At 42.9% G+C, this 26,078-nt stretch overlaps 2 protein-coding genes across 2 annotated transcripts in view; both read left to right on the top strand.

Moving 5' to 3' along the window:
* Nucleotides 1-281: 281 nt before the first annotated feature.
* LOC311054269 (extracellular serine/threonine protein kinase FAM20C-like) overlaps nucleotides 282-26,078 on the top strand; it is a gene marked incomplete at both ends in the record, with an annotated part of 50,617 nt that continues 24,820 nt past the window's right edge. Inside the window, 7 exons of the mRNA XM_084070145.1 lie at nucleotides 282-805; nucleotides 2,748-2,923; nucleotides 5,098-5,176; nucleotides 5,310-5,402; nucleotides 5,682-5,797; nucleotides 6,101-6,281; nucleotides 6,879-6,988. Coding sequence (XP_083926271.1) covers nucleotides 282-805; nucleotides 2,748-2,923; nucleotides 5,098-5,176; nucleotides 5,310-5,402; nucleotides 5,682-5,797; nucleotides 6,101-6,281; nucleotides 6,879-6,988 — 1,279 coding nt within the window. The remainder of the gene's footprint in view (nucleotides 806-2,747; nucleotides 2,924-5,097; nucleotides 5,177-5,309; nucleotides 5,403-5,681; nucleotides 5,798-6,100; nucleotides 6,282-6,878; nucleotides 6,989-26,078) is intronic.
* dnhd1 (dynein heavy chain domain 1) overlaps nucleotides 8,613-26,078 on the top strand; it is a gene marked incomplete at both ends in the record, with an annotated part of 39,157 nt that continues 21,691 nt past the window's right edge. Inside the window, 23 exons of the mRNA XM_084085323.1 lie at nucleotides 8,613-8,994; nucleotides 9,870-9,954; nucleotides 10,143-10,346; nucleotides 10,701-10,857; nucleotides 11,237-11,491; nucleotides 12,395-12,526; nucleotides 12,763-12,868; nucleotides 13,569-13,786; nucleotides 14,391-14,634; nucleotides 14,732-14,889; nucleotides 15,764-16,040; nucleotides 16,369-16,422; nucleotides 16,957-17,048; nucleotides 17,327-17,549; nucleotides 17,882-18,007; nucleotides 18,848-18,969; nucleotides 19,186-21,562; nucleotides 21,672-21,771; nucleotides 21,919-22,072; nucleotides 22,238-22,484; nucleotides 22,611-24,505; nucleotides 25,169-25,301; nucleotides 25,495-25,681. Coding sequence (XP_083941449.1) covers nucleotides 8,613-8,994; nucleotides 9,870-9,954; nucleotides 10,143-10,346; nucleotides 10,701-10,857; nucleotides 11,237-11,491; nucleotides 12,395-12,526; nucleotides 12,763-12,868; nucleotides 13,569-13,786; nucleotides 14,391-14,634; nucleotides 14,732-14,889; nucleotides 15,764-16,040; nucleotides 16,369-16,422; nucleotides 16,957-17,048; nucleotides 17,327-17,549; nucleotides 17,882-18,007; nucleotides 18,848-18,969; nucleotides 19,186-21,562; nucleotides 21,672-21,771; nucleotides 21,919-22,072; nucleotides 22,238-22,484; nucleotides 22,611-24,505; nucleotides 25,169-25,301; nucleotides 25,495-25,681 — 7,928 coding nt within the window. The remainder of the gene's footprint in view (nucleotides 8,995-9,869; nucleotides 9,955-10,142; nucleotides 10,347-10,700; nucleotides 10,858-11,236; nucleotides 11,492-12,394; nucleotides 12,527-12,762; nucleotides 12,869-13,568; nucleotides 13,787-14,390; nucleotides 14,635-14,731; nucleotides 14,890-15,763; nucleotides 16,041-16,368; nucleotides 16,423-16,956; nucleotides 17,049-17,326; nucleotides 17,550-17,881; nucleotides 18,008-18,847; nucleotides 18,970-19,185; nucleotides 21,563-21,671; nucleotides 21,772-21,918; nucleotides 22,073-22,237; nucleotides 22,485-22,610; nucleotides 24,506-25,168; nucleotides 25,302-25,494; nucleotides 25,682-26,078) is intronic.

The raw sequence follows: 26,078 nt of genomic DNA, 5'->3' as shown, positions 1-26,078 counted from the left end.
TGATAAGAGTGAAGGTCGCTGGATTTGATAGAGGTGTTTAAGTTTTTTTTTGGTTTTATTTCAGTTTTCATTTTTATTTTCACATTTAAAGAGAGTGGTTTAATGTTTTGTTGATGAATTGAGTAGTTTCACCTTGACCAGCATTGGCGATTTTGAGTTATTTTTTCTGGGTTTTGATATATTTTTTCAGTGGTTTAATAAAGTTCTCGCTCTCACCCTCTATGTCTGTCTATGTATTTCCATCTCTCCCCCCCCCCTCCCCCTCTCTCTCTCTCAGTGGGATGTGGTGGTGTATGCGTCGTCGCTCCAGGACAATCTGTCTGTCCTTGGCAATCGTTACTGTCTGCCTCCACCTCTTCTTGGTGCTCATCTCTGTCTATCAGCAGCCCTGTAGCCCCTCCTCCTCCTCGTTACCCAGGATACAGCGGGCTTTGGAACGCGTTAACTACAGCTCAGTGGGAGTTGGTACCCTCGTCAGGACACCGACTGATACCAACCACATGGAGTTTGCTAATGAGGTTACCAAAGGTCACGCAAAATCTGCTACACACAAATTGGCCGCTATGGCCGGCTTAGAAGATTCACCGGTCAAGGATTTTGCCCTGAAACAGACGAAAAATGTTTCACTTAACATTTCAGCCACAGAAGGAAGCCATGCCACTTACGTGCCACCTGGGGTATCAAAGTTGGAGGTCCTCTTTAGCCACCCACTGTATAATATGCCCACCCTGCCCATACCTGAAGATGATTGGCTTCTGAGGGTCAAACCAAAAGTCAAAGCTAGCGAGAAGAGCTCACAAATGTGGTGAGTGCATGCTCCAGCAAAGATGCAGGAAGTGTGTGTGTGTGTGTGTGTGTGTGTGTGTGTGTGTGTGTGTGTGTGTGTGTGTGTGTGTGAGCGAGAGAGAAAGGCATAAAGAAAGCGAGAAAGTACACTACACAATTACTGTACTGTGATTGCCTTTTGGCAACCACACTAATGAGGGAGAGAGCGATGTTTTCATATCTGCTACAATAACAGGAGCAGACATTCATGCATGTGTTATGTTCAGTAGGCGTTCATCAGACTCACTGTTATTCATATCATTCATGATCCACCTCTCTCTCATTTTCTCATGTTTGATTAGAGGAGGGTATTGGCTGAGTTGCATCCATTTCTGTTTTCATTGTTTTGTTGGAAGTCCAGGATATTCAATCTAGCCAACAGCCAAAATGGCTAGGGGGTACAATTTATGATTTATGTATACCAGGTGGTTCACTCTGCTGCTCTGGTAGTTACTTTGTAATACTTAACAGTTTTCCTGGCACTCTATTTATTTGACCACTTACCCTGTTCTTGGTTGGCTAGAGTTAAAGCTGCAATCCGGAACATATTTTAATGAATAAAACACGATTTTAACCAATCTGTATGCTGCCTTACAAAATCAAAGAGCAGTAACTATGTTTTTGGACACATTTACTTATTTATTTGTCTCAAAGGTCAAATTAGCCTTCATGATTGTGTGGATAAACTACTGCGTCAGGAACGGATAACTGATTAGTGCATTATCTCGTATACAGTATACCGATAACCTGTTTGGCTGGCCAATTGGAACACTTCAAAGGCTATTTTATCAGTTTAATTATTTACATAGCATCTGCACTTTGGCCAAAAACGTTCGCCCCAAAACCCACTCGCCCCGGGTAAAATTTGGCGACCTCTGTAAATACGTGGTCGGACCCACGTATTTCTGGCCACCGAAGTCCACTCGCCCCAATCAGATCCAGTTACCTCGGAACAGACAGACCCACAAATCCGGCTACCTCGGAACGGTCGGACCCAGCAGGTGTTTCTGGCCACCATAACCTACTCGGCCACGTTTGACGTATCGGAGGTACTGAGACTACAGGGGGGTTACGATTCTAGACACGTAACTCAAACGGTGCTGGGTCCGCTTCAGACGGCGCGCCTCTGTCATTGTAACAGTTTTTTGATGTTTTTTAACTACTTCCTAACTTAATATTAGGGGCTGTGGTCTGCCGAGTGGTCCGCCTTGCTTGGGGAGAGCATTCCGCGCCAAGTGGGGCGAGTGGTCCCCATAGAGTTATAATATATCTAGAGGGCAGATGGCCCCGCCCCCACCCATTCATTTCAATGAAAGCTGCTCACCAGCGCATGAAGCACCCGGAAGAGCACTCTACTTCTGCATTTTTCTTGATTTGAGGCGCACTAGGGTTTCACACTAGGGTTTCACTACGGTAGACGCACCCGCAGTAGCGTTCTAAATGCGGAAGTCCTGCAATCCCAGATTTGACCACCAGGCAGCGGCAGCTTCACGGTTATACCGTGGTTCTGGGGGCTTGGTGGTCCCGGGCTGGGGGGGCGAGCGTTCCGAGGAAAAAATGGGGACGAATGTGTTTTGGGGTGAGCGTTCCGGTTACCGAGTATGTAAATACAATATAACATAGCACGTCATTCTCCAGGGGTGGGAGGTGGTGTTCTTCCATTGAGAAATGTAGACCCTGGTGTCGGGCCTACTGGTTGACAAGTAGTACTGACTGAAGCATAAACGCAATACCCTCTGTGGCCAAGAGAGTAGTAGATATTTGGTCTCTCACAAATCCCGGGTAGGACACTTACGGATGCTCTGGATAAGTCCTGATTCCTGAGTGTCAATTGAGTGTTTTAAAAAAAAGTAACTCTGAGAGGGTAACACATGGAACCAAATGGACCCTGATACTGTACCTCTGATTCCTTGCTCTCCCAGGGCGAGTGCCAGCCAGGATGACTACGAGAATGTCCAGTGGAACAGTAGCAGTGACAGTCACCCTCCTTGGCTGCGTCTCCATCTGGGAATCTCCCGCTGGCAGCTTTATCCTCACCGGGACTCCAACATGGAGGCACTGAGCCAACAGTTATCAACCCACCGCATCGTCAGCGCTGGTCTGATATGCAGATTTCTTGTTTTAGCGTAATTGTTTACATGTCTTTCTGTACCTGTGCAGTATTTCTACTGCAGTACTGCTAAAGTAAGATAGGGAATAATAATGATAGCCTAGAATGTAACCACATTTCCTACCAAACCTCATTTCGTTTACATTTATGCTATTGTTTTTACAACGTGGCTGAGTGTCTCCAAGGGGTAGAGCTGTCTAGGGGTCAGTCTGTGAGTCTGGGTGTGAGTCTGGGTGTGAGTCTATGAGACTGAGTCTGGGGCTAATCCCGCAAACATTTGAACTAAATCAGCTGTATGTAGTAGGCCAAGGAAGTAAAAAGCCCCGGTTCAGGCCGAAACCTTGCCCAAATATGGCGATGACAGACATCACAGTACCAGTGTTGATTTCGTCGACTAAAACTATGACGAAAAATGTTCGTCGACTACCTTTTTTCACTGACGAAAACTGAATAAAAACTAAGCTACGATGACTAAAACTAAGTCTAAATATATAGCCAATTTTGTCAACAAATAAAAACTAGACTAAAATGTTAGGGAGGGACTAGTGGAGAAGAGATCCAGTAGAACTAAAAGACAAGTCATTTTATGTGTTTTTGCACTCGGGTGTTGCGCTCTGGAAATAGCAGATATACAAGCTCGTTGTGAGCTTGTAGATTGGCTATTTCCAGCATGTAACCAAGTGTAAAATCAGCCATTACGACGCCATCAAGGCCCGCCAAAATACATTTTAGTCGACTAAATCAACTGTAGATTTAGTTAACTAAAACTAGACAAAAACTAAAACATTTCAGATGACTATGATTAAAACAAAGACCAGTCGCTATGCCAATTGATTCCTCCCCACACACATTTCTGTGTGGTCACTGCTGTTGTATCCTACTGACTCACCTGCCAGTGAGGAGCCCCCACCAGGAGGATGCAGAGCCTTCGTCCTACTCCTTCCGCCCAACACTCCCCGCTGACAGGTGCCGCCCGTAGGAGTACATGCAGTGACCAATATCTCCCCGCCCGGCTCCCCTCCCCCGAATCAATTGTGTTCGTTTAGACGCTCGACAAAGCCGGATGCACCACGGTGGATTCGAACCCACAACCTCCGTGGTGGTGGGCAGGGACTTTGCCACTGCGCCATAACGACTAAATTGGGGAGTAAAAGGGGGTACATTTTTTTTATAGTTGGCTACTCTAAATTTAAAAAAAACAAAGACCAGTCACTTGAAGTCTGTGAAAATGAAACTGGAAATAGGTATGTCACCTTCTGGAAACCTGGCACTCCAGTTATGCACAGAACCTACACACATGGAGTTACCAGCCTTGACCTTTCAGCTGATCGTGAGAACATTCACTGGGAGAGTAAAACACGTGCATAGGTGCATGCTATCTCCCCCAGTTCCCCTCCACATTGAACTGGAGCCCAGCAGGGTTGCTAGTGCAGCGATATGCACATGATGATCCCTCATCAGCTTGCCACCCACAAACACTGACAGTTGTGTTGGCTTCCAGCGAAGCCAGAGGCACTTCTGCAGGGAACGGAGCACAGGTCCCTGTGGTGGTGAGTGAGTGCTTTGCCTGTACACCTCCCAGACGCCTTGTGAATGTCATATTATAGCATCTAAGATGAAACTACTTTGTGGTTGTATGTGTGGAGCTGGCCGTGGGATGATGTGAGGACAGAAGTAGAGGATTGAATTAGGATAATGTTGTATAGCAGAGACTTGGGTGTTCCGATTTATACTTCATACAACAGAGCATAAATTAAGCATTAGTGTGCTTCCGTTAGAGGATATGCAAATTCACTTAGAGTAACAGCTTCCAGGAGCTGGAAGGATTAAAGGATTGTGTGCCTTGTGTGTCTTATAGTGTTTTTAAATAATTTAAACAATTCCGTCTTTCTAGACCGCCCCTCTGACTGTATTTTGAGAGATGCGTGCTTGACTGAGTGTGTATGTTTGTATTTTCTGAAAGAGACCGAGAGATAGGGGGAGTAAAGGCCTAAAAGCAAATCAAAGTGAACGTGACAGACCAATTTATGCTATGCTTTTACAGTGAGTCATGTTTTGAGCTGTTACATCTGTTACTGAGTCATGACAGAGGTCTTTGGGTTAGCATGGAGCATACGCAGTTTGGGATGTTGCTATGGTAACATTCTCTGCATTGTTTTCAGTGCAGAAGTCCGGAGGGACGCAGCTGAAGCTGGTGATGTCATTTCCCAACTATGGACAAGCTTTGTTCAAACCCATGAAGTGAGTCAGTGAGGAAAACCCAATACACCACACATCTAACTGGGCATATACTGAGACATGTTACATCATGACAGGTGATGAAGGTTATTGCACACGGTCAATGTAACTGTGTGAATGTAATTTACACTAATAGGCAGGATAGAGATGATGAATCCAACTACAACCTCTACTACTTCTCTGATTTCGAAAGGCACAATGCAGAAATTTCTGCCTTTCATCTGGACAGGTATGGCAATTCAAAATAAATGTTTTGGGAAATCCAGTACCACTGCAATGAGCAGTGAATAATGTACTGTTATTTATGCATCACATCTACTTTTTCTCTCAAACAATTTGCCCTTTTTTATTATCCGTATAGCCTACATACAGTATCCACTCCCACTCTGTGCCCATTGCTGTCTCTCTCTCCATCTGTTTCTGCCTTTCTTTGGCTGCTTCTCTCGCTGTCCCTCTTTAGTTCTGCCCCTTGTGGTCTGTCGTTAACCCTGCCCCTCTCTCTCTCCAGAATCCTGGGTTACAGGAGGATCCCTCCAGTAGTCGGGAGGCTAGTGGATGTAGTCAAGGAGATAAAAGACATTACAACCGATCACAAACTGGCCCGAACTTTCTTCACATCCCCTGGTACCTCTCACTTATTACACTCTCATTTCTTTAATGAAAGTTACAATATCCTACTGTACATATTGAGTCCCATAATCTAACTGAATGATCATTTTGCTCTGCTCTTCCTCTGTAACCCTTCCTTCCTCCTGTTTTGACATTTTTTCTATCCCTCTGTCTAACCTCCCACCTCTCCTCTTTTATATATGTATATATTATTATATATGTTTACTCCTCTCCTCTCCTCTCCTCTCCTCTCCTCTCCTCTCCTCTCCTCTCTATTTGCGTTGCACCATTCCTTTCCTTTCGTCTGGCTCCATCTAGTGGGGAACGTGTGTTTCTACGGCCAGTGTTCCTACTACTGCTCCACAGAGCATGCAGTATGTGGTCGGCCCCGGGCCCTTGAGTCCTCTCTGGCTGTGATGCTGCCAGACCTCTCTCTGGCCAACCGCAGAACATGGAGGTCCCCGTGGAGACGCTCGTACAGCCGCAGCAAGCTGGCAAAGTGGGTGTATCTTTGTTCTTCTGCTGTTCTGTTGCATTAACCGCTTCGCAGTTTAACCGCTGTTGTTATACGCGTTAACAATGATGGCATCATTTCAAGGGACAACTTATGTTGTCCCTACTGGTCACCAAGGCACTCCACAACCTGGCTCCCCCCTAACTCTCTGACCTCCTCCAGCTGCATGTCCCGTCCCGTTCCCTCAGGTTCCAGTGATGCCGGCCTCCTGGAGGTCCCCATAGACCAGGCTCCGAAACCTGGGATGACAGGGCTTTCTCTGTGGCTAGCCCCCAACCTCTGGAATGCACTCTCCAAACAAATTACACCACCTAGCTCCCTCCCTTCTTTCAAAACCGCCCTGTTTTGAATTGCTTTTATGAGCTGAGATTGATCTCAACTCTTGTTTTTTACTGTTTTATTGCTTTTAATACTTATCTTTTTTTTTCTAATAAAGTTGCCCCCCCCATTTAAAAGCTATATACATTTCAGGTATTATTATTACCATAATGGTGGTCATTGACTAGTTCATGGTCACTTCTTACTATTTCACTACACCCATGGACTGTGGAAACAATATGAATGATATCATATCTGTTTCAGGTGGGAGACGGAACCAGATTACTGTGAAACTGTGAAGAAGACAGCACCATATGATAAGGGTACCAGACTGGTGGACCTTATAGACATGGTCATACTGGACTTCCTTATGAGTAGGTTCATGCTGTGTGTGCACTGTAAACTGAGTTTTAATCTGAAATCTAAACATTTTACTGTGTACCTGTTGTGTTTAAACCACAGCAGTGGTATAGAAGTGGTACTGTATATTGTAGCTTACCATACATTAGTTAAGTTAGGTAACATAGCGTTGCTGTCGGGCAGAAACCTCTTTTCTCCAAATTTTCACTTTTTGTGTTTTTTCATAAATGAATGCCTTAACTTTATCATACTGCAGCTACAGTGTCACACAAAAGTAGCAGATCTACAAGCTCAAAACGCGGAGCTTGTAGATCTGCTATTTTTGCTATATTTGAATTGAATCCTGAAAAGTAACAGTTTTGAACATAAAGGTTTCCACCCAACGATAATATACCCTTGCATATTCTACTGGCTATGCAAGTTTATATACAATATTTTATGGAATTGAAATGTTGAAAACGTTTCATTAGCAAAGAGGTTTTTATAATCATTCCAGATTCTGAGGTTACCATGTATGCCTGTGTGTACATGGTCGCCGCTACATCGCTGGAAAGCACATGATATAGAAGCAAATGTACGTGTTTACTACATTTAAAATACAAATATAAAATCATAAAAAAATATAAAATAACCCTTAGAGGATGGTTCAAAAGCTCATTGAAAAGGTGTTATCAAAATAGTTCTAAATGAACACTCTTTGAGGTTTTACCAAAAAAAAATGGATGGGATTAATTTCTCATCAAATTGGGATTATAAAATCATAATTGTACTGCATAAAAAGAAAACTCAAGACCTTTTCACACTTGACAACATAAACAGTCAAATGAGTCCCGTGTTATTTCCTGTTGCTGTGTTTGGGAATAGCTGACAGGAAATGAACTTGGACCCAAGCTGTTCCTTAGCAACGTAATTACACACTGCAACTCACAGGAAAGTCTGCTGAAGAGCACAACTAAAGTTATGTGAGAGCTACCATGGCAACGAGACATTGCTGTGGTTGCGTCGACACTTCTTCAGGTGAGAAAACAAATGAGTTTAAAGATTATCTGTTTTAAAGTTTAGGTTTGTTTGAAAAGTAACATTATGAACATAAAGAATGTATTAGTCAATACCTGAAATTGATGTTGGTATTGATACTGCAAATGAATTAACTGAAGTCAGTTGCACTGTGTGGGTCTATAGCTAGCAAGTAACTTTGACAAAGCTAGGTGAGCTAATTAACCTAGCTTGGAATTATCAAATTAGCAGGATGTAAGGAAATGATGATCTATATGCAGCTGTTGGGAGTGACATTAGGTTAACATTGGCATGAGCATGACACAAAAACATGCAAATGTAAAGTTAAACAGCTGGATTTGATTGATACTGTGATACTTCTGGCAGCTTTTAGGACTGTATAGTTTTCCAACAGAATTTGAAAAGCAATACGTTCTATGTAATGAATTGCTGTTGGATTGTGAAGAACTTAAGATAATTCTTTGGAGTTATCACACAGCGTTGGCCACAAAAAGTAAATTGTATGTATTTTTCTTATTTCCATGCTAGCTTGGGCAGACTGTGTTGTTCACTTGGGTTGCTGTTTGTGGAAGCTGTCCCGTTAAAGACTTGCTGATGCTATGGTAACAAAGCACCTGCGGCATGTTTGCTGCCTCAAAAGAGGACAAACCCACTGATGTGACCTTAAGGAACAGAGGCAGGGACAGCGCTCTGTTGAGTCCCAAAGCTAAGAGAAACAACCATGGCCTAATGCCCAGCGTTTTTTCGCGTCCTTCAGTGACTTTGCCACCACTATGTCAGGACCAACAGCGAGTATCTGCCTTTGCATTTAAACCCCTGTCCGGTCGTACCTCCACCCTTGAGCATCCCCCACCTAAGACCCCTGTGTCAGTGTTGGAGCTCCCTCGTCTTATAGCACAGGTGGGCCCTGAGAAGGCCATAGCTGACACAAAATGGATGGAAGGACCTCGTCTCATGGCCTCTGCATTAAGCACCGAAATCCCAGTCAAATCTGTGCGGGGTAGTGAGTCAACAACTCAGAGGTAGGCAGAATGGTTTCTTCGACTTGGACATTTGCATTATATTTTAGACATAATACAGTTGATGCTTTAATACAGAGTGCCCTGAAAAAAGGTGAGCAGCATCTTACTGAAGAACTACATTAGAAAATCTATAGGCCTATGTTAATACATAAATCATACAATTTCTATTTAATTTCCAGTGATGGGACCAACCTACTAGCTTTGATAGAATGTGAGACTCTAATATTCAATTCAAAATGAAAAGCAATAATTGGAACTTGGAAGATACATTAGCTGTATTGTACGGCTGTCTCTCGCTGGACCTTTTTTTTATGTGTCTAGTGCAGGAAATATTTTTCACTGAACATTTTCACGGTTACAAAATGTACTTAGAAAATGATATAATTAAAGTTTGTTTGAGCTCTCCAAGTTGCTGAATTTAGTTTTGCTGCCTGATTTAGCTGGCAGTTTTCTTGTTTTAAAATTGTATTATATTTTAGGGAGTCTTTCGTAAAGTTTTTTTTATCATGAGTGGAGGAAGAACCATTAACTAGTCACACCGTTTCATTGTAAATCTCCAGAGGCCACTGAGTGTCGTTACCCCATGTGTATACTAATGCATCATGACATTATATTGGCCAAAAGAGGACTTGGCAGCAGAAGCACTGCAACACCACAAACTGTGACCTTGGCTGGTGTCTGTGCTCTACTACTGAGCACATTTCATATTTATATGTACTCTATATTCACTGTCTGACCACTACAATCTTCAGTCTTACAGATCAAGATGAATCTATGATAATCACAATTAAGAAAGACAGAAAAACTAAGTGTGTGAAAGAGACCATGCTGCATGAAGGCACTCTCTCTGGCACAGAGGTGGTTGAGATCCTTGCCTTGAAAAGACACCCCAGAGAGTTTGATTTCTACTACCTCAAAGAAGTAAACGAGGACTCATTCAGGTACTGACTTTAGGTTATCATTCTATGACTATGTACTTATTTACATTATGTATGGGTGTGGGTCGGGCAGGTCAATAACGGCCACAATAAAACGTATGGAATGGGTTAGTACTACAGCCCTCGTAGCTACAGTTAACCCAGCTGTTTCCATGTTCTTGTGACATGCAGCGTGTTTCCGTTTCCTCTAGACCTTATGACCTGCGCGTGGTTCATCCCAGCGAGGCTGGCTCTCAACACTACGTATTCTCCCCTAGTACTGTCCTCCATGTGACAGAGAAGGGCTATGGTGGATTTGTTACCCTGGAGGAGTGGTACCGAGAGTCTGTGCTGTGGAGGGCTTTGCAAGAGCTCTCGTTTTTCAGAGACTATCCACTGCGGAAAGCTTTCACCCGGTAAACAAGGCATCTAGTCTTTATCTGTTGTTGCTGATTTGTGAATAACATTTCCTTGTTTGACCCTGACGCTTTCTTTTCGATCTTGATTCTAGGTGGCACAGAAATGTGTGCAAGATTACCTTCCAACGGAAATGCGAGACATTGCAGAATATGCTGCTTATGGCGGTGCCTCAGTTCAGAAATTGCCTTTTTCTCCTCTCCAGGTGCATAGATTAACTCCCTCATCTTTAATTGCTGTTATGGCATCAGTGTTGTTCCTATGGTGGAATAAAAAAAAAAAACATCTCACAGTGTCTCCAATCTGCATCTGTGACGCCGCAATTTGTTCTAAACGTTGTTTACCTTTCACAGAGTAATTGAAGAAGTGAAAGAGACCCACTGGCTGCCACAAGATGAGTCAAAGACTTACACAGTGCTGGAATTCAAGAATATACTGATGAACAAAAACAAGCAGTGGATGGGGATAATTGAGAAATTGTTGCATTATCGCACTGTCATCCTAAATATGGTACTATGTTTACATTTTCTAGATGATAAATTGATAGTTGCCTTTATACAGTAGCTTCATGTATAGACAGCGCTAAAGTCTTACAAGTCGATACTGAAGTTATGGTGGACAGTCAAACAGTTAGAGTCAATGGATTTGGAGAATCCGAGCCCCCCTTTACTTCAATTATAAAATGATGAAAGTTTAATACATCAAAAGGTGTAGAACGTTTGGGAAAATAAGTGAGCCATTATGTGAAAAAAACCTAAGAAAGCCTACTACAGTGTGCAGAAGAAATTTGGTGTTGATCAGTCCAGCAGTTTGTGAGATTAGCACCGGACAACGATTTAGATGCTGATTTTAATTTTGCTATAAGGCCTTGTCATTGTCTTGCTCACAGGTACAGAAGGACAGCTATAGGACACGTCAAGAGCTGCAGTTCCGCGTTGAGCAGTCCAAAACACCACGTGAACACCACCAACCACTACACCTTCAGCTCGCTCGCCACAGGGAATGGAAGAAAGAGTTGGTCCGTGCAGAGGATGTCATGCAGAAGCTGGGCAACATGGCCACTCTCGTTGATCAAATGATCATGCAGGGGCTTGTCACTGTCACTCGACGAGAGGTCCTGTCTTTCCTCAACAATGTAATGAAGGTTGGTGACACTGATGCTATGATCAAAGGCTTTCACAGTGATGTTTCCTCTGCATTCATGCAGTGGTAGTACTCTACCAATACCAGAAAACAAATATCATAATGATCATTATAATGATTCCCTGTTTTCTCTCAAACAGTGATTCTGAACCTGCGGGTCGGGCCACAGATCAAATATGATTCTTTTGGATGGTCGTGGCCTGAAAAGGTTGAGAACCACTGCTCTAAAACACAAATAAGCGGTGGGAGCAATGAACCTCTTGGCTGAGTGGTTTGGCTTCAGTACCCCCTTTCCCTGATTTCTGAATCCAAGTACCCCCTTTATCCGACTACAACATTTTGTTGTTTTGCACATAATTTCGGAACAGATTTACAAAACGGCAAGATACTTAACTAGTCCATTAACTAGTCACACTTCATTGTCAATCGACAGAGGCATCCACTGAGTGTTGTTACCCCAGGTGTATGCTAATGCATCATGAATATTGGCAAAATGGTGGGGGGGGACCGCAAAAGAAAATCATATTTCGCATAATGATGCTATGAATGAATGATAAGATAACCAACCATTTTATTTAGGAAGTAAGGCATGGTGTGAAAGAGTTGTGATAATTGCCTCCCAAGCAGATTAATTTAATTCTTTATAAGTCCGCTTTGATGTCAATATGTTCCAAATAAAATAGGAACAGTCAAGGTAGTTTATTTTTCCATTTAATTTGGTTCAACTTTACAGATCAGTGTTTTTTTACAGTGTTTTATCATTATACATAACATTATTATTATTGTCTTTTTTCCATTTTCCACTTTCTGTCACGTGCCCTACCTTCATGAACCCCTAGGGGTACACGTACCAAAGAAACATTGGTATAAAGATGATTAAATATTTTTCTATTATGTTTCCTAGACGGAGAAACCTCTCTTCCGAGCCCAACTGATTTTCAGTGCAGATGGTCAGCTGACCGTAGATCCACCCGTGCACTTGTTTGATGGAGTGGTGCGTGAGGCTCTCCTGACTGTCAGTGACTCTGCAGTCCAGGTAACGGTGACTCTGTACTCCAGGTAACACAAATTGTCCTCTTGGGAATGTTCTACAAAACAAACTCCTGTGAATAGAAATTACCATCAACATCGAAATGAAGAGGAAAATATATCTGAAACATGCTGCTCAGCGCTCAGACATAAAAGACACCTTGCTTATGTTGTATGTATCAATAATGACTTAATATATTCATGCTCACACTGTTGCAAAAATGCATTATGCTACCCTTGTAGATGTTGGACGCTCATGGTTTCTTCCATGAAACCAATGACAGTGAGGCTTCCAGCACCTCCAGGTCCAGCTGTGCTCCAGAGCTCACCCCGGGCTTCAACCTGGCAGGTTGCAGTGCTTTTGCAGGCAAGGGCTTTTGGCTTGTGGTTGTTAGCAGTTTTATTCCTTCATTCTTATGTTGTGTTTTTTTCTGGTGTGTGTTTACAAAATGTGAACTTTTCAGGACTTTAGTGGAACAGATATTGATTTTTCCACTGTTGTCTCAGCACACATCAATAATTATTTGTGCCCCGTTAGCAGTAGAGCTCTAAAGGTGGCTGTCAGCCAGACTTCTGACTTGCACACAAGCTATTTAAAAATCAAATGGTCAGATTGCCATGAGGAAATCCTCTATCCTCCCTCTATCAATTCTACCACCAATAACTAAATACATACCTTTCTTTCCATGGATAGCTCTAGTGAGTGAGTGTTGCTCTTAAAAGATGGCAATATTGGTATAGGTTCAAACCACTTCAGTCCAGTTGTATGTAAGGATCAGCATGTCCTCTAGGGGCTGCTAGCGGGGTTTTTAGACTCCTAAAATAAGGCCCTCGTCTTGTTCTTGTCATCCTCCTATAATTAGAAAAATCTGTGTGGTGGGTGGTCGGTGGTGAGCCCAAAACTGTGCGGCGCATATCCCCCACGGGTGGACTAGTTGGTCCAAATTTATGTGAAGATGGTTCATGTTGTTTTTCCCCATGACAGCAGTCTTTGACTGTAGAATATACAAGGCATGTCAATCTCGAATCATGTGTTCTTCCTGTTCCAGGGGATGAGGAGGAAACTGGGATGACTGGTCTTGGAAGCCTTTTGTATTGTTACCAGTCAGATCACAGGCCGGTGCTGCCAGAGTTGAGCCGTCTGGCGGTTCAGGGCCACAGGCTGCGAGGCTGCTACTATCCCCTGCTCAAGAAGCAGCTAGAGTGGCAGCTCAGAAACGAAGATCTCTCAGAAAAGGCTGAGAGAGCGCAAGCAAGGATCATGCAGGCAGGCCTTTTTTTTTGTTGGTTCTTTGTTTCTTTGTTTGTAGAATACATAGGTCATAGAGAAAGCACCATTATTGTGGTTGTGATGACATTGGAGAGCTAAGAAATATTGCCTGTATTTTTTGAGACATGCATGTGTGTTTAGCACATTAATTTGAATGGATATAATGAGGGAATGTATTTTTTGGTTTAAAAAGGTTTTGTTAAAAAAGGTAAAGCTCAATATTCTGATAGTAATGCTCAGAGTGTCTTTTTCAGTAACAGAGGTCTCCCCATATCTCCAGCTAGCAGGGTAGTGAGGAGAGGGAGGAGGTGTGAGGGACGGGGGGGACGGGGGGGGCGGGGTGTTAGCGTTTTCCTCTGGCCGGGTTTATTTTGTATTCTTGTCAGAGAGACGGGAAGACCCCTGTTACTGAACAAACACTATAGCAATGATTACTCTCTATATAGAGCTATTTAACACTACAAAAAAAATGACACTAATAATTGTACGTACGCACACACACACACACACACAGTATATCTCAAAACACCATACTATGCATTCAGCAATTTTGTAAAGCGTTTATATACTGTACTGTGTGTTGTCATTGGTCTCTGGATAGGAGATTCAATCAGAGATCCAGCAGTGGTGTGAGGAGTATGCCTGGTTGGCTGACATCCATGTATTCACCAGCCAATGGAACCCAGCCTGTCTGGAGGCCATGAGGGACCAGCCTGCCTTACTATATGAGAAACACATTGAGAAAGTGTGCTCCTGGACTGAAAGGATGTCCACGCTTCCCCCCTCATTCACTACCTCCAACAAACTGTTTGTCATCCACTGTGCACACATTCAGGAGAAGCTAGGTATGCATGCACAGAAAAAAAATATCGCTTTAGATTCTATTGTACAGCATCCGTGCCTGATACAGTATGTTAATGCAAATGTTGTTTGTTTTTCCAGGATTGCAGTTAAATAGCATTGTGGGGGAAGTCAAGGCGCAGCTGGTGGAGGAGATGAAGCAGTGCTCAGAGAGCCTGATATCAGATCTGAAGACGTCTATCAATGAACTCAACACAGAACCTTTTGATTTCTACGACTTGAACAAATATGCCTCAATGGTATGAAAAAATTAAAGCAACATTCCAGGACTTATTTTAACCTCTTGAAGCATACATACATTGTTGACCGGGGTCCCCCAGGGGTCTATACTTGACCCCCTCATTTATCCGCTACACCAAATCTCTTCGTGGAAAATTGCCGATCCAATAGCTAAAAGTGTGTTGCGATGCGTTGTTAGCTTGTAGATCTGCCATTTTTGCTGAATGTTTACCTATTTTTGCTATATGCTAGGCTAGGCTTGATAAATGAATAAAACATTAATTTATCTGTAGAGATTGTCAATACAACCAACACGTGTGTAATTGTCGGAGTTGGTCTCCATCTTCCATTGAGAAATATAGACCCTGGTGATCTGGTAGGAAACCTACTGTTTGATAATGTCATTTAAGTTATTTAAAGCAGACAGCGCACTGAATTGTACACTAGATGCATTATAAGCATACAGTATGATAACAATGATTATGGTTAAAAGTCTGCGTGATCCTTTACACACCATAGAAAGCTCTGTCCACTGGAAATTATATAGCAAGTTTAAGCAGTACATTTGTAGCATAGCCTTAAAGAAACTTGAAATAAATATTATATTAATCTTTACAATAAAGGCAGACTACACAATGATCATTATCTTCCTTTAGGTGAAGCAATGTGAGAAAAACACTGCTGACATGCAGCTACGTTTAGAGCGTGTGCATTCTCTCCAAGACACCATTTGCAAGAGCTGTAGAAAGATGACAAAACAGGAGGTGACTTTGGAAGACCAGGTCAGTGTTAAAATTATGTTTTCAATTTCACGCATCCCTGATTCACTCTTGTCCTAGTTTGCCCTGTTTGTGCAAGTGTGTCTCCATCTGTCTGTCTATGTTTTATATTTAGATGCTAAGCCTGTGGCGATGCTACGTCCCGCTCCTGAAGCAAGCGGAACAGACTGTGTGCCAGCGTGTTCCCTTGGTGGCCGATACCTTGGATCATGCCTTCTCATCGTTGGTCAGTGACCTTGACGAAATGGTGTCCGGCGCCACTTCTGGACCCTTCCTTGACCCCACTCAGAATGCCGATGAGATGTTCTCCAAAATCAGTGATGTGTGCAGACAGGTGTTTGCTGTCGGCGCCAAGCTGAAAGAGCTTAGTGGGATCAGTGGAAACCTAAGAGGTGAGGGCCCCACAGACCTTGGAACTAGACAAGTGATTCTCAACCCAGTTTGATATGCATTAGGCCACGGACGGACCCCATTTGACCCCAATGTACACTGTAAAATCCTAACTCTGAGAGTGCACAAATGGCATTTGTAAACTCTCTGAGATACAGACTGTAACTCCTCAAGGACCCTTCAGATCCCACTGTAGCGGCAGTACATTTGTTCATAGCCTTGAAGAAACAAATCTTACAATAATCTGTCCTAGACAAACTAGACAAAACCACATTTTTACAGCTCTCTCAACTACCTAGAATCTGTCTGTGCCTTGGTTTCTCCCTTCAGGGCATCCACGGGATCTGACTGTCGTGACGGCAGCTATGCAGACACTTGAAGCCCGTAAGGGATTGTGGGAGTTGATGACTGCATGCACAGCTCAGATACGAGAGTGGAAGCAGTTACAACTCAGCGAGGTGACTGTTCTATGAACTTAGCTTTGCATATCATTAACAAATAAATGCTACTAACAAATGATTTGGATAACACCCATATTTCCTCACACGGGATTAACAACAGATTATCTCTGTGTCTGTCTGTGTGTCTGTCTGTCTGTCTGTCTGTCTGTCTGTCAGTTTGTGGTGTCAAAAGCCCTAGAGCAAGTTGATATGTGGCAGCAGCAGGCTGTATCTCTGTCAAGGACCATACCTACCAACGACGCAGTGCTCCAGGAAACACTACATATCGTGGAGCACTTTAACCAACAACTTTCTGTCATGGACAAACTGTGCAGTCCCGGAGTCACACATAAACACTGGAGTAACATTTTTAAAGGTCAGAGAGTAGGCTGTGGGTGTATTGTACAGCATTATACACCTTGTGCAGTGTTCAGTATTCCTAACATCCTTTATATTACAATACTTTTCTTCTCTTCAGGCATGGGGCGAATGTATTCCCCAGGCATGAAGCTGACAGTAGATGATCTGATGTCTAAGCAGTTTGGAGAGCACCAGGAAATCATTGGCAAGGTGAGAGAGGAGAGTGCTATCATTCACATTCAACACTGTCAGCATAAGCACGTTGTGTATGAAAGTGTATAAAATATCAGGACCACTTAAGCTTTGATGAGTGTCAGGTGTATATAAAGAAGAGACCAATTAATTGAAACAGTTTGCAAAAAAGAGTGGAACATAATGTTATATCCTCTTGTAAAATGGTAAATGGTGCCTGGGCCACTGCCGCCCCATTTTGTATAGCTGCAGAACATATTTTCATTTGATAAAAGGTGGACCTTTCACCTATTCAGATATGTAGAGAAGCAAAGGCAGAGTGGGACATGAAGCAGGCGCTCCTGAAGCTGCAGCGGGGTTGGGAGGCCAGACTCTTTCGACTGGCTACGTCCACAGTGGCTGTGTGGCAACAGGATGAGCCGCATGATCGCACCTGCAAAGAAGTTCCTGCAACCGACATTGTTTCCAGTCAACATCCAGCGCAACAATCCTGTGATAGTGATACATTCATCATTACTGGTAAGGCTAATACTTTTTTTATTCTCTGTCATATGATGGTGTATCTTGCTGAAAATAGCAGTTCTACAAGCTCACACACTGTTGTACAACAAAGTATAAATCAAGCTTAACCACTTAAGCCCTACTTTGTTCTCACGACAAATAACAAAAATAGCAGATATACAAGCTCACAACGCATGGCTATTTTTGAAAATGTTTATAGAATAAATAAATTAACAATTGATATTTTTTAATGGCAGGTTAAAAGTGGTTAAGTGTTAAAATTATCTCTGTTTCTCACTAGTTACATTGGACATATCCCATGTACACGTTTTTGCTGAATTATGTTTTAGATCTGGAGATTCTCCTTGCTGAGACAGAGGACAGTGTGATGGCTTTATCCAATATGTTGATGTCTCCGCATGTTGCTGAATTCAGGCCAGAGGTGGAACACTGGGTGCATTTGCTACAAGAGCTCGGTAACATGAACAATATGAAAAATGGGTGATGAGAGTTATCTGGCGTAAAAAGTTAAGAATATTTGCATCTTCAATCCTAAATAATGTATTTTTCTGTCTCCTTTTCCTTACGATATTTGCAGAGGAGCTGCTTAATTTCTTTGAAAGATACCAGGAGACATGGATTTTCCTGGCCAAAATGTTTTCTAAAACAACTATTAGTACTCAGAGGGTGGAACTGGTATGTACATTAAGTAATTTTGCTCAAATATATAAATAAAAAATACATACTAATATAATTCTAAAGAACTTTAAACATTCATAACCTGTTGTAACTGAAAATCCAGGTATTTAACCCCGAGAAACTTAGCATCCCTATTCTGGGGCAAATATTCAGCGAAAATAGCCAATTCATAAGCTCACAATTTGTCCCGTTGGGACACGCTGAGAGCTTGTAGATTGTCTATTTTTGGCGAATATATTTGGTGTAGACCCCTGGGGGGTCAACAAATCATATAAGGTTTAAGTGGTTAAGTTAATTTTAACTTTCTCTTCATTTATAGCTGGAGAGGTTCCATCCAGTGGATAAAACATTCAGGGATATCATTTGTTCTATATCAAGTGACCCTCATGTGCTGAGCATTGCACAGTCCCAGAAGACAAAGGACTTGTTTCATGGCCATCGCCAAATCCTCATCAATGATCTGTCTACAATGGAAGCCATTTCTAACCAGATGTTGCATGTACCTCGTGGAGAATTCCCAAGACTCTGCTTCCTGAGCGACCGAGAAGTGATAAAACTACTTTCTCTGCGCCCCACACCTTCTACCTTGCTCCCTGCTGTGCGGAAATGCTTTCCAGGAGTACGCTGGCTCGAGGTGGACTGTGAGATGACAAATGATAAACTCATACAGATGAAGATCCCAGGGGTCTATGGCAGCTTCAATGAGCACATTGCTTTTCAATGTCCTGTAGAACTCAGTGTGAGTCCTTTGGTTTGTCTCGGTCTGCTGGAGAAACAACTAATGCACACGATGATGCAACTCATGAAAGATTGCACTGTGGCACGGACACTGCTTGAACCATCAGACCAAGATTTGAAGACAGACACGAGAGTTGGAGGTATCAAGTTACTTAAGAATAAAGGAGAGAAAGATATGCTACCTTTGTTGAATTTAGTGTCTGATTATCCTCTTCAGTGCCTTCTGGTGACTGAGGAAGTGGCGTGGTGTGCTGATGTTCTAAAGATCAACCAGGCCTCAGGCCCAGCGAGGTGGAACCACATCAAATCACACAAGTCTTCCACACTGAAAACCTTGTGCCATGTTATAAGGGGTGGAATCACTGGTGCCAAAGAGAAATCTAATCGCACAATGATGTTTCTGCGTGCTTTGGTGCAACTTACCATGAATCATGCACAACAGATATCCAAACTTATGGATGTGAAATGTGAGCTGGCATCTTCGTTTGAGTGGCAAAGTTCACTGAAGTATCATATAACTTCACATGACCAGTGTCAGACTGAGAATGACTTCAGCTATCCACAGGACAGCAGTGATTATATCACTTGTTATGTGGATGTCCTTGGCACTCAGTTGCTGTATGGTTATGAGTACCTTGGTCCAGAGCACTGCATGATGGTGAATACTCTTTCTACAGAAAGGGCAATACTTGGGATTCTACTTGCTTTGATCAGCTACAGATGTGGTTTTGTTAATGGACCTTCCATGTCTGGTAAGAAAAAGACGGTGGTTCAGTTAGGAAGAGCACTGGGACGACAGGTCATTGCTTTGCAGTGTTTCTCCAGTACAAGTCCTAGCCTTGTGCAGCAGATGCTGCTTGGCGCGCTCCAGACAGGAGCATGGCTTGTTTTGGACGCTGTGCACTCATTGAAACAAGGAACGCTGTCATTATTAGGACAGCATTTAGCAGATATTCACCAATCCTTCTCTGCCTGGAAGACAATTTTACAACAGAAAGAGCACAGAGAGCCACGGGACAGGATGACCAACATGAATCAGGGGTGCAAAAACCGTGAAGAGCCTCAGTTACCAATGTCATTTGCAGGGAAAGACATTTTTGCCAAACTGAGCTATGGATGTGTTGTTATCTCATCAAAAGGGCACACAACTGAGGTTCATGAGAGTCTGCGAGTTGCAACCAGACCCATTGCATTCATGCACCCAGATTACAGGGTCATCACAGAAGTAATGCTTGCTTCCATTGGTTTCTCAGAGGCGATGTCTTTGAGTCAATGCCTCATGTCCCTTTTTAGCATGGCAAAAGATTCCAACTGTTTCCCTGAATTCATAAATGAAGACCAGATTGGCCTGCTTGTAGTCTTGCAAAAGATCATTGCAGCCTCTGCTATACACCTAGATGCCAGGTCTTCTACTTTAATGTACAACAGTCAATCTGCAGCAATTGTGCAAGGCTTAGTTGAGGAAAAGGCTGTTGTCAAAGCGCTCTTCTCTACCTTATTGCCATACATTTGTGAGCAAAAGAAAGCTTCTCAGTTTCGCACCCTTCTCGAGGAAACCTTTCCCATGGCAAAGTACTTTCCTTTCCCCCCACACCATATTGAGGAAGAAGAACAGAACTTACTCAGAGATGCTGTGACAGAAGAGCTACAAAGAGCTGGGTTCCACCCTGACACTCAAACGATTTGTAACACCCTTGCTCTCTACCAGGCCATGAAGTTCTCACGGGCAGTTCTGCTGGTCGGTCCCTCAGGGAGTGGAAAGTCAACCTGTTACCGTGTTTTAGCTGGGGCACTGCATATCCTGGCTGCCAGAACAGAGCATGTCGATTATGGAGATAACCCACAGACAGAGCCACAAATCCCCCTTTCAAACTGGCACTCTGTTGACACTGTGGTCTTATTTCCGAATGCCATGTACCATGACGAGGTCTTTGGATACTGCAGAGAAGAGAGAGGGTGGTGGGATGGAGCTTTCACTAAAGTCTTAAGAGACTCAGAGCGGCATGACCTCTTAGCCACTGCCATTTCAAACAGTAAGATAGAGAGGGATCAGACACAAAAAGTGAAGTGGCTAGTGATGGATGGAGAGCCACTGGGCCAGCCTGGCTGGTTGGACTGCTTCACTACGCTCTGCAATCCTGACGATCCCTCCCTGTATCTGTCTTCAGGTGAAAAACTTGTGCCATCCCAGTCAAAACTGAAACTACTGGCAGAGATCACAGACCTCAAGGACGCAGCCCCCTCAGCAGTAACCTGTTGCAGCCTGGTGCATTTCACTGGAGCTGATCTATGGAAGGCTGTGTGGAAGGTGGAGATGGATGCTCTTTGTAGAGAACGCTCACTCGATGAAGGGACCCTGAAAATGTGGAATCGTTTAGCTGAAGACCTTTTCTGCAGAACACTTGATGTGCTTAGGCACAAGGCCCTCACCTCTGTATTATACAGTGAAGGAGATGGAAATGTTGAATTCTCTAAACCACCTACATATGGACTGCAGGAAATTATGTCATTCTTTAGGATTATACAGGCCCTCCTGGAGCATGTTGGGAGGGATTCTGGGTCAGAAACATCACCAAGACAGACATACAAAAGAGGTACAGTAAACTCCTTAATATAAAAATATTCAAAGAGGTGATAACATTCCTAACAATAGATTGCATGGTCCATTCTCAACAAATATGCCTCTGCTTGGAAACTTAACAGACACTGATATCTACGTCATTTCAACTCAGAAGGAGCTACAAGCCAGGGACATTTTTCTGGTGGCCTATATCTGGGGCTTTGGTGGACACCTGCACCCCCGGTGAGGCTATTATCATGTAAAATAGTCTATGCAACTATTTAATAGACCATATTTTGTCATATAAACGTCACTTTTTTTAGACTTGAAGACTCTAAAATAAGTTATGAATGTGTTGATATTAACATACATGTTTTGTCTTTATTTTAGCCACTGGCCACAGTTTGATACACTTGCCCGCCAAGTGTTGTTTAATAGCCGATATAGAGTTGAGGTTCCAGACAAAGGGACTATTTTTGAGCACTTTTTCAACCAGAGTGAGGGGATGATTGCAGACATAATCAATGGCATCAACTGTCCCAGGGTTAGAGACCCATGTTTGGCCAGTCCAATTATACCCAAGGTTTGCTTTCCAAATCCTAAACATTATTTAGTTACTTTTTATTTTAGTATTTTTTGCACTATCATTTACAACTTGATCATTTACAAATTTTAATATCAATATAATCAACAATTTCTGTTCACACAGTATGAGAAACATGTCTACCTTCTAAACCTCATGTTGGAGGCAAAGCAGCCAGTGATGCTGGTAGGAGAGGCCAGTTCAGGGAAGACCATGTTATACAAAACATTACTGAATCAGGACAGGCCACACATCGACCTACCTGCCAGTCCACTCCTGAGTTCCTGTGATGTGCGCATTGTGCTGAAGACTGCTATGAGAAGACAATCAGGACTGCTTCTGTTTGTGGATGATCTGCATGAGGCTCCCTGTGGTGAGTATAGAACATACAGTATAACCACAATATATTGGCAATGATACTCTAAACCAAAATAAATAAATAAATATTGTATTCCAAACAATTATCAAGACTATGTTTCTGTAACTTTCCTATATTTAGATGCTTTTGGAAAAACATCAATGGCTCTAGAAACACTCCGACAAAGTGTTTCAAAAGGACATATCCAAACCTATGATGGCTATCATTTCAAGTGCATGAGGTGTAGAGGCATCAGTTACATGGCTACTTGCTGCACATCTAGGTCTGGTCATGGCAGTGGTACCATGATCAGCTCCCGCCTCTCTCGTCTGTTCTCCATCTTTGTGCTGCCCAGCTTATCTGCTGAGGTTCTATTTTCTCTTCACTCCCCCCGACTAAAGCTATGGCTCAAAGACCTCCCAAGCTTGCAAGGATCTGCAGATTTGACACGTTGTATCATCGGCGCAACTCAGCATCTGTTTCATGAAATGCGTGAGCAGTTCCCACCCACTGCACAGAGACCCCATTACACATTCTCCCACCATGACCTTCACAAAGTGTTCCAAGGAATGTGTCTCTGGCAACCTTGCAACGCAAACAGACAGCCAGTCCAGGAAGATGCCAGCCTTATCACGGATATTTCCAAATCTTCACAAACTGGCATTGCCACATCCACAACAGGTTATGCTGCCAGTGTCCTCAACATAGTCCATCTCTGGATGCATGAGTGCCTGCGCACCTTCAGTGATAGACTGTTCTCAGTAGATGAAGGAAAAGCACTGGTGTCACTCATAGCCAGAGTATCGGCAATATACTATGGTAAGCTGGTTGATAAGTCCTCATCCATGAGTCTGGAAGACAAATCCACTGCTATGATCCCCACTACTTCTACGGTCATCACAGACAACCTTAAGTCAAGTAGTCAGAGTCTAGACACACCAAATAAAAGAGAAGGGGACAGTGATGCCTCATCTTCACAGTTAGCTCCTGCGGCTCTGTTGGATTTGACAACCCTAAGGGAAGAGGTAGAGTCCAGACAGTCTGGTAGACCAAGCAGCATTGAGTCTCCAAGTTCAGACTCTAGCTCAATTAGGAGTCATGGAACTAAAGAAGATATTTCCTTTTCTAAAGAAGATATTTCCTTTTCTAAAGAAGAGAATACAATAAATACAGTACAATACAAGAAAGCTGTGAAGAAGGATCAGTTGATCCTGCAAGATGCAAGCTTGTGTAAACTCTTAATCCCCTCTCCACCCAAAGGACCCAAACCAGCTGCTCAGTCAGAAAGGGGCCATAGATTCACTGAACACTCAGTGCAGAATGAAGGAATTTATTCAGAAGAACCAAGCTCAGCCCCATGTCCGCTGCCATCTCAACTTCTCCAAGATATGGAACAAACAATGAATAAGATTGTATATGGCCCTGAGATCACCGATCCAGTCAACTCAATGGCACAACAGTACGACTTCAAACGCAATGCTTCTTATCAAGAGCGAGACTTTGATCTGCTGGTGCAGCAGCTGTCTGCTTCTGTTAAAAGACAAGAGGAACATGGAGAGAAGTTTGATGATAGGTACATCATGACGTCAGGTTATACAGTACACAGACAGAGGATGCACCAGTTATTGCATATCCTCAGAGCACTGCTCATACCTGGAGGTCATGGAGTGCTGTTTGGTGCAGTCAGAGGCACAGGCCGTAAGAGCAATGTACGTTTAGCTGCCTATCTGACCGGTTACCAGTTGATGGAAGTGCACCCTGGTAATGAGCTAAAGTTGCGTGAAAACCTGAAGGAGGCCATTTATCAGACTGAAGTGAACAGTGCTAATGTGGTGATCTTGGCCCATGAGGAAGTCAGCCAGGCTGTGAGAGAAGAGCTACTGATGGTGATGGCCAGTGGCACCTGTCCAGGGCTCTACTCAGAAGAGGAGCTGGCGAACCTTGTACCCAGAGTGAATGGTGTCAAGAATTCACACAGATGTCACACGGATCCTCAGGCACTTGAGAGGTACGAGAACGAACATCTAGCTCTTGTGGTAGTTTTTCCACATTATTCAAGTCTAACTCATCTAATTGTTAACAACAATATTTGTACCCTTTCCCCCCTATTGACAGGCATTTAAGGCAGTTCCAGAGGAATATGCATGCATTTCTTCTGCTACCTTTAGCTACCTCAGAGGGATGTGATCTGCCTTACTACAATACCCAGGCCTGTAACGTAACTGTACTTTCTCAAAAATTAACATTGTAAAATGATGAGGATTTTTTTTTTCATTTAATTTGTCTTATATTGATCCCTGTGGGGAAATGTTGTCTTCTGCATTTCACCCATCATCCTAACTAATGTAGACTTAGTGTGTAGTTGCTTTGAAGAAACATGTTTTTGCATACATGTCATCAGTGCACAAAAAAATATTCACTATTCACTATTCAAACATACAAATTACCCAGGTAGGGCAGTTAAAAAGCAGTGCAAACATATTACAAAACCATGCACATCCAAAATAAATACTATATACTGTACAGTAGGTGCTGGACAGAAGAACATGGAAAAATAGAGTGTGCAATAGATAATGACAGGTATGGGGTAGGTATACCAACCTATCAATGTGTAGTAGTCAAACCTCCCAGCAATTGTATACCAGCATGTCTCACCATGGTGTGCTTCTTCCATTGTTTCCATTGCCATAATGATACAGGCACACATAACGAAGGCCCTGAGCCTGAGCTGCTGTGTGGAAGTCTACCAACCATGGTCCAGACAGTCTTTAGTGGAAGCTGCTACTCATTGCTTTAAGGATAATCTCCGGATTCCTGAATTACATGGAACACGTCAGTTGCTCTTTCTTATACATTACATACTCAGATTTAACTCGGCGAGTGTACATATGTAACCAAATGGACCACTACATTTTATGTTTCCCTTGTGGTGTTACATGCTTTTAAAATGTGTATAAGTATATTACCGTCCATGAAGGAAATCATCAAATCTGACTTGATGTTATTTTGTTTGCTTTTGATGCAGTACAGAGACGTTGCTTAGAGGCCAGCATGCCCCTGGCCATGGCAAGAATCCACAAGTCAGCATGCAGATATGCTTCAGTCCTGTTAAAAACCCAACCTTTCAGCCCCCAGACCTATATGGCGTTCATCTCTCACTTCTTTTACCTCAGTAGCCATCTCTACAAACAGGGACTGCATCAAACCAACAGGTTTGCCATACATTCTTTTGACACTGTTAATCATATCAAGTAGAGACTCCATTCAACATGTTATGCAAACACCAATGATTCATTAGTTAAGCTTCTGGTACAAGACCTTCATTAAGACATATGTGGTACAAGGTCTACTTTGATATATTTTTATTTTTTCTCCTTTTGCACCTGTTAAACTAATTTTCTTGGGGTGCATATTTCCTTTTTTGACACTATTAAGCATGGCATTCTGCTAGACCTTTTCAGACTATGGCTTAATTAACATATACAGTGGTTGGCTCCACACAACGACATTCTTAACAAAGAATTAGCATTTACACAAGGCTGGCAGGCTGCATAATCAGACAATAACATGGTTCAACACAGGGTCTCATTCAATGCTGTAACCGCTGCA

The sequence above is a fragment of the Gymnoscopelus microlampas genome (genome assembly GCF_963454915.1).
Source record: "Gymnoscopelus microlampas genome assembly, chromosome: 2".
Taxonomy (NCBI): Eukaryota; Metazoa; Chordata; class Actinopteri; order Myctophiformes; family Myctophidae; genus Gymnoscopelus; species Gymnoscopelus microlampas.
The sequence above is the reverse complement of the archived record's forward strand: the minus strand, read 5'-3'. Positions and strand labels throughout refer to the sequence as shown.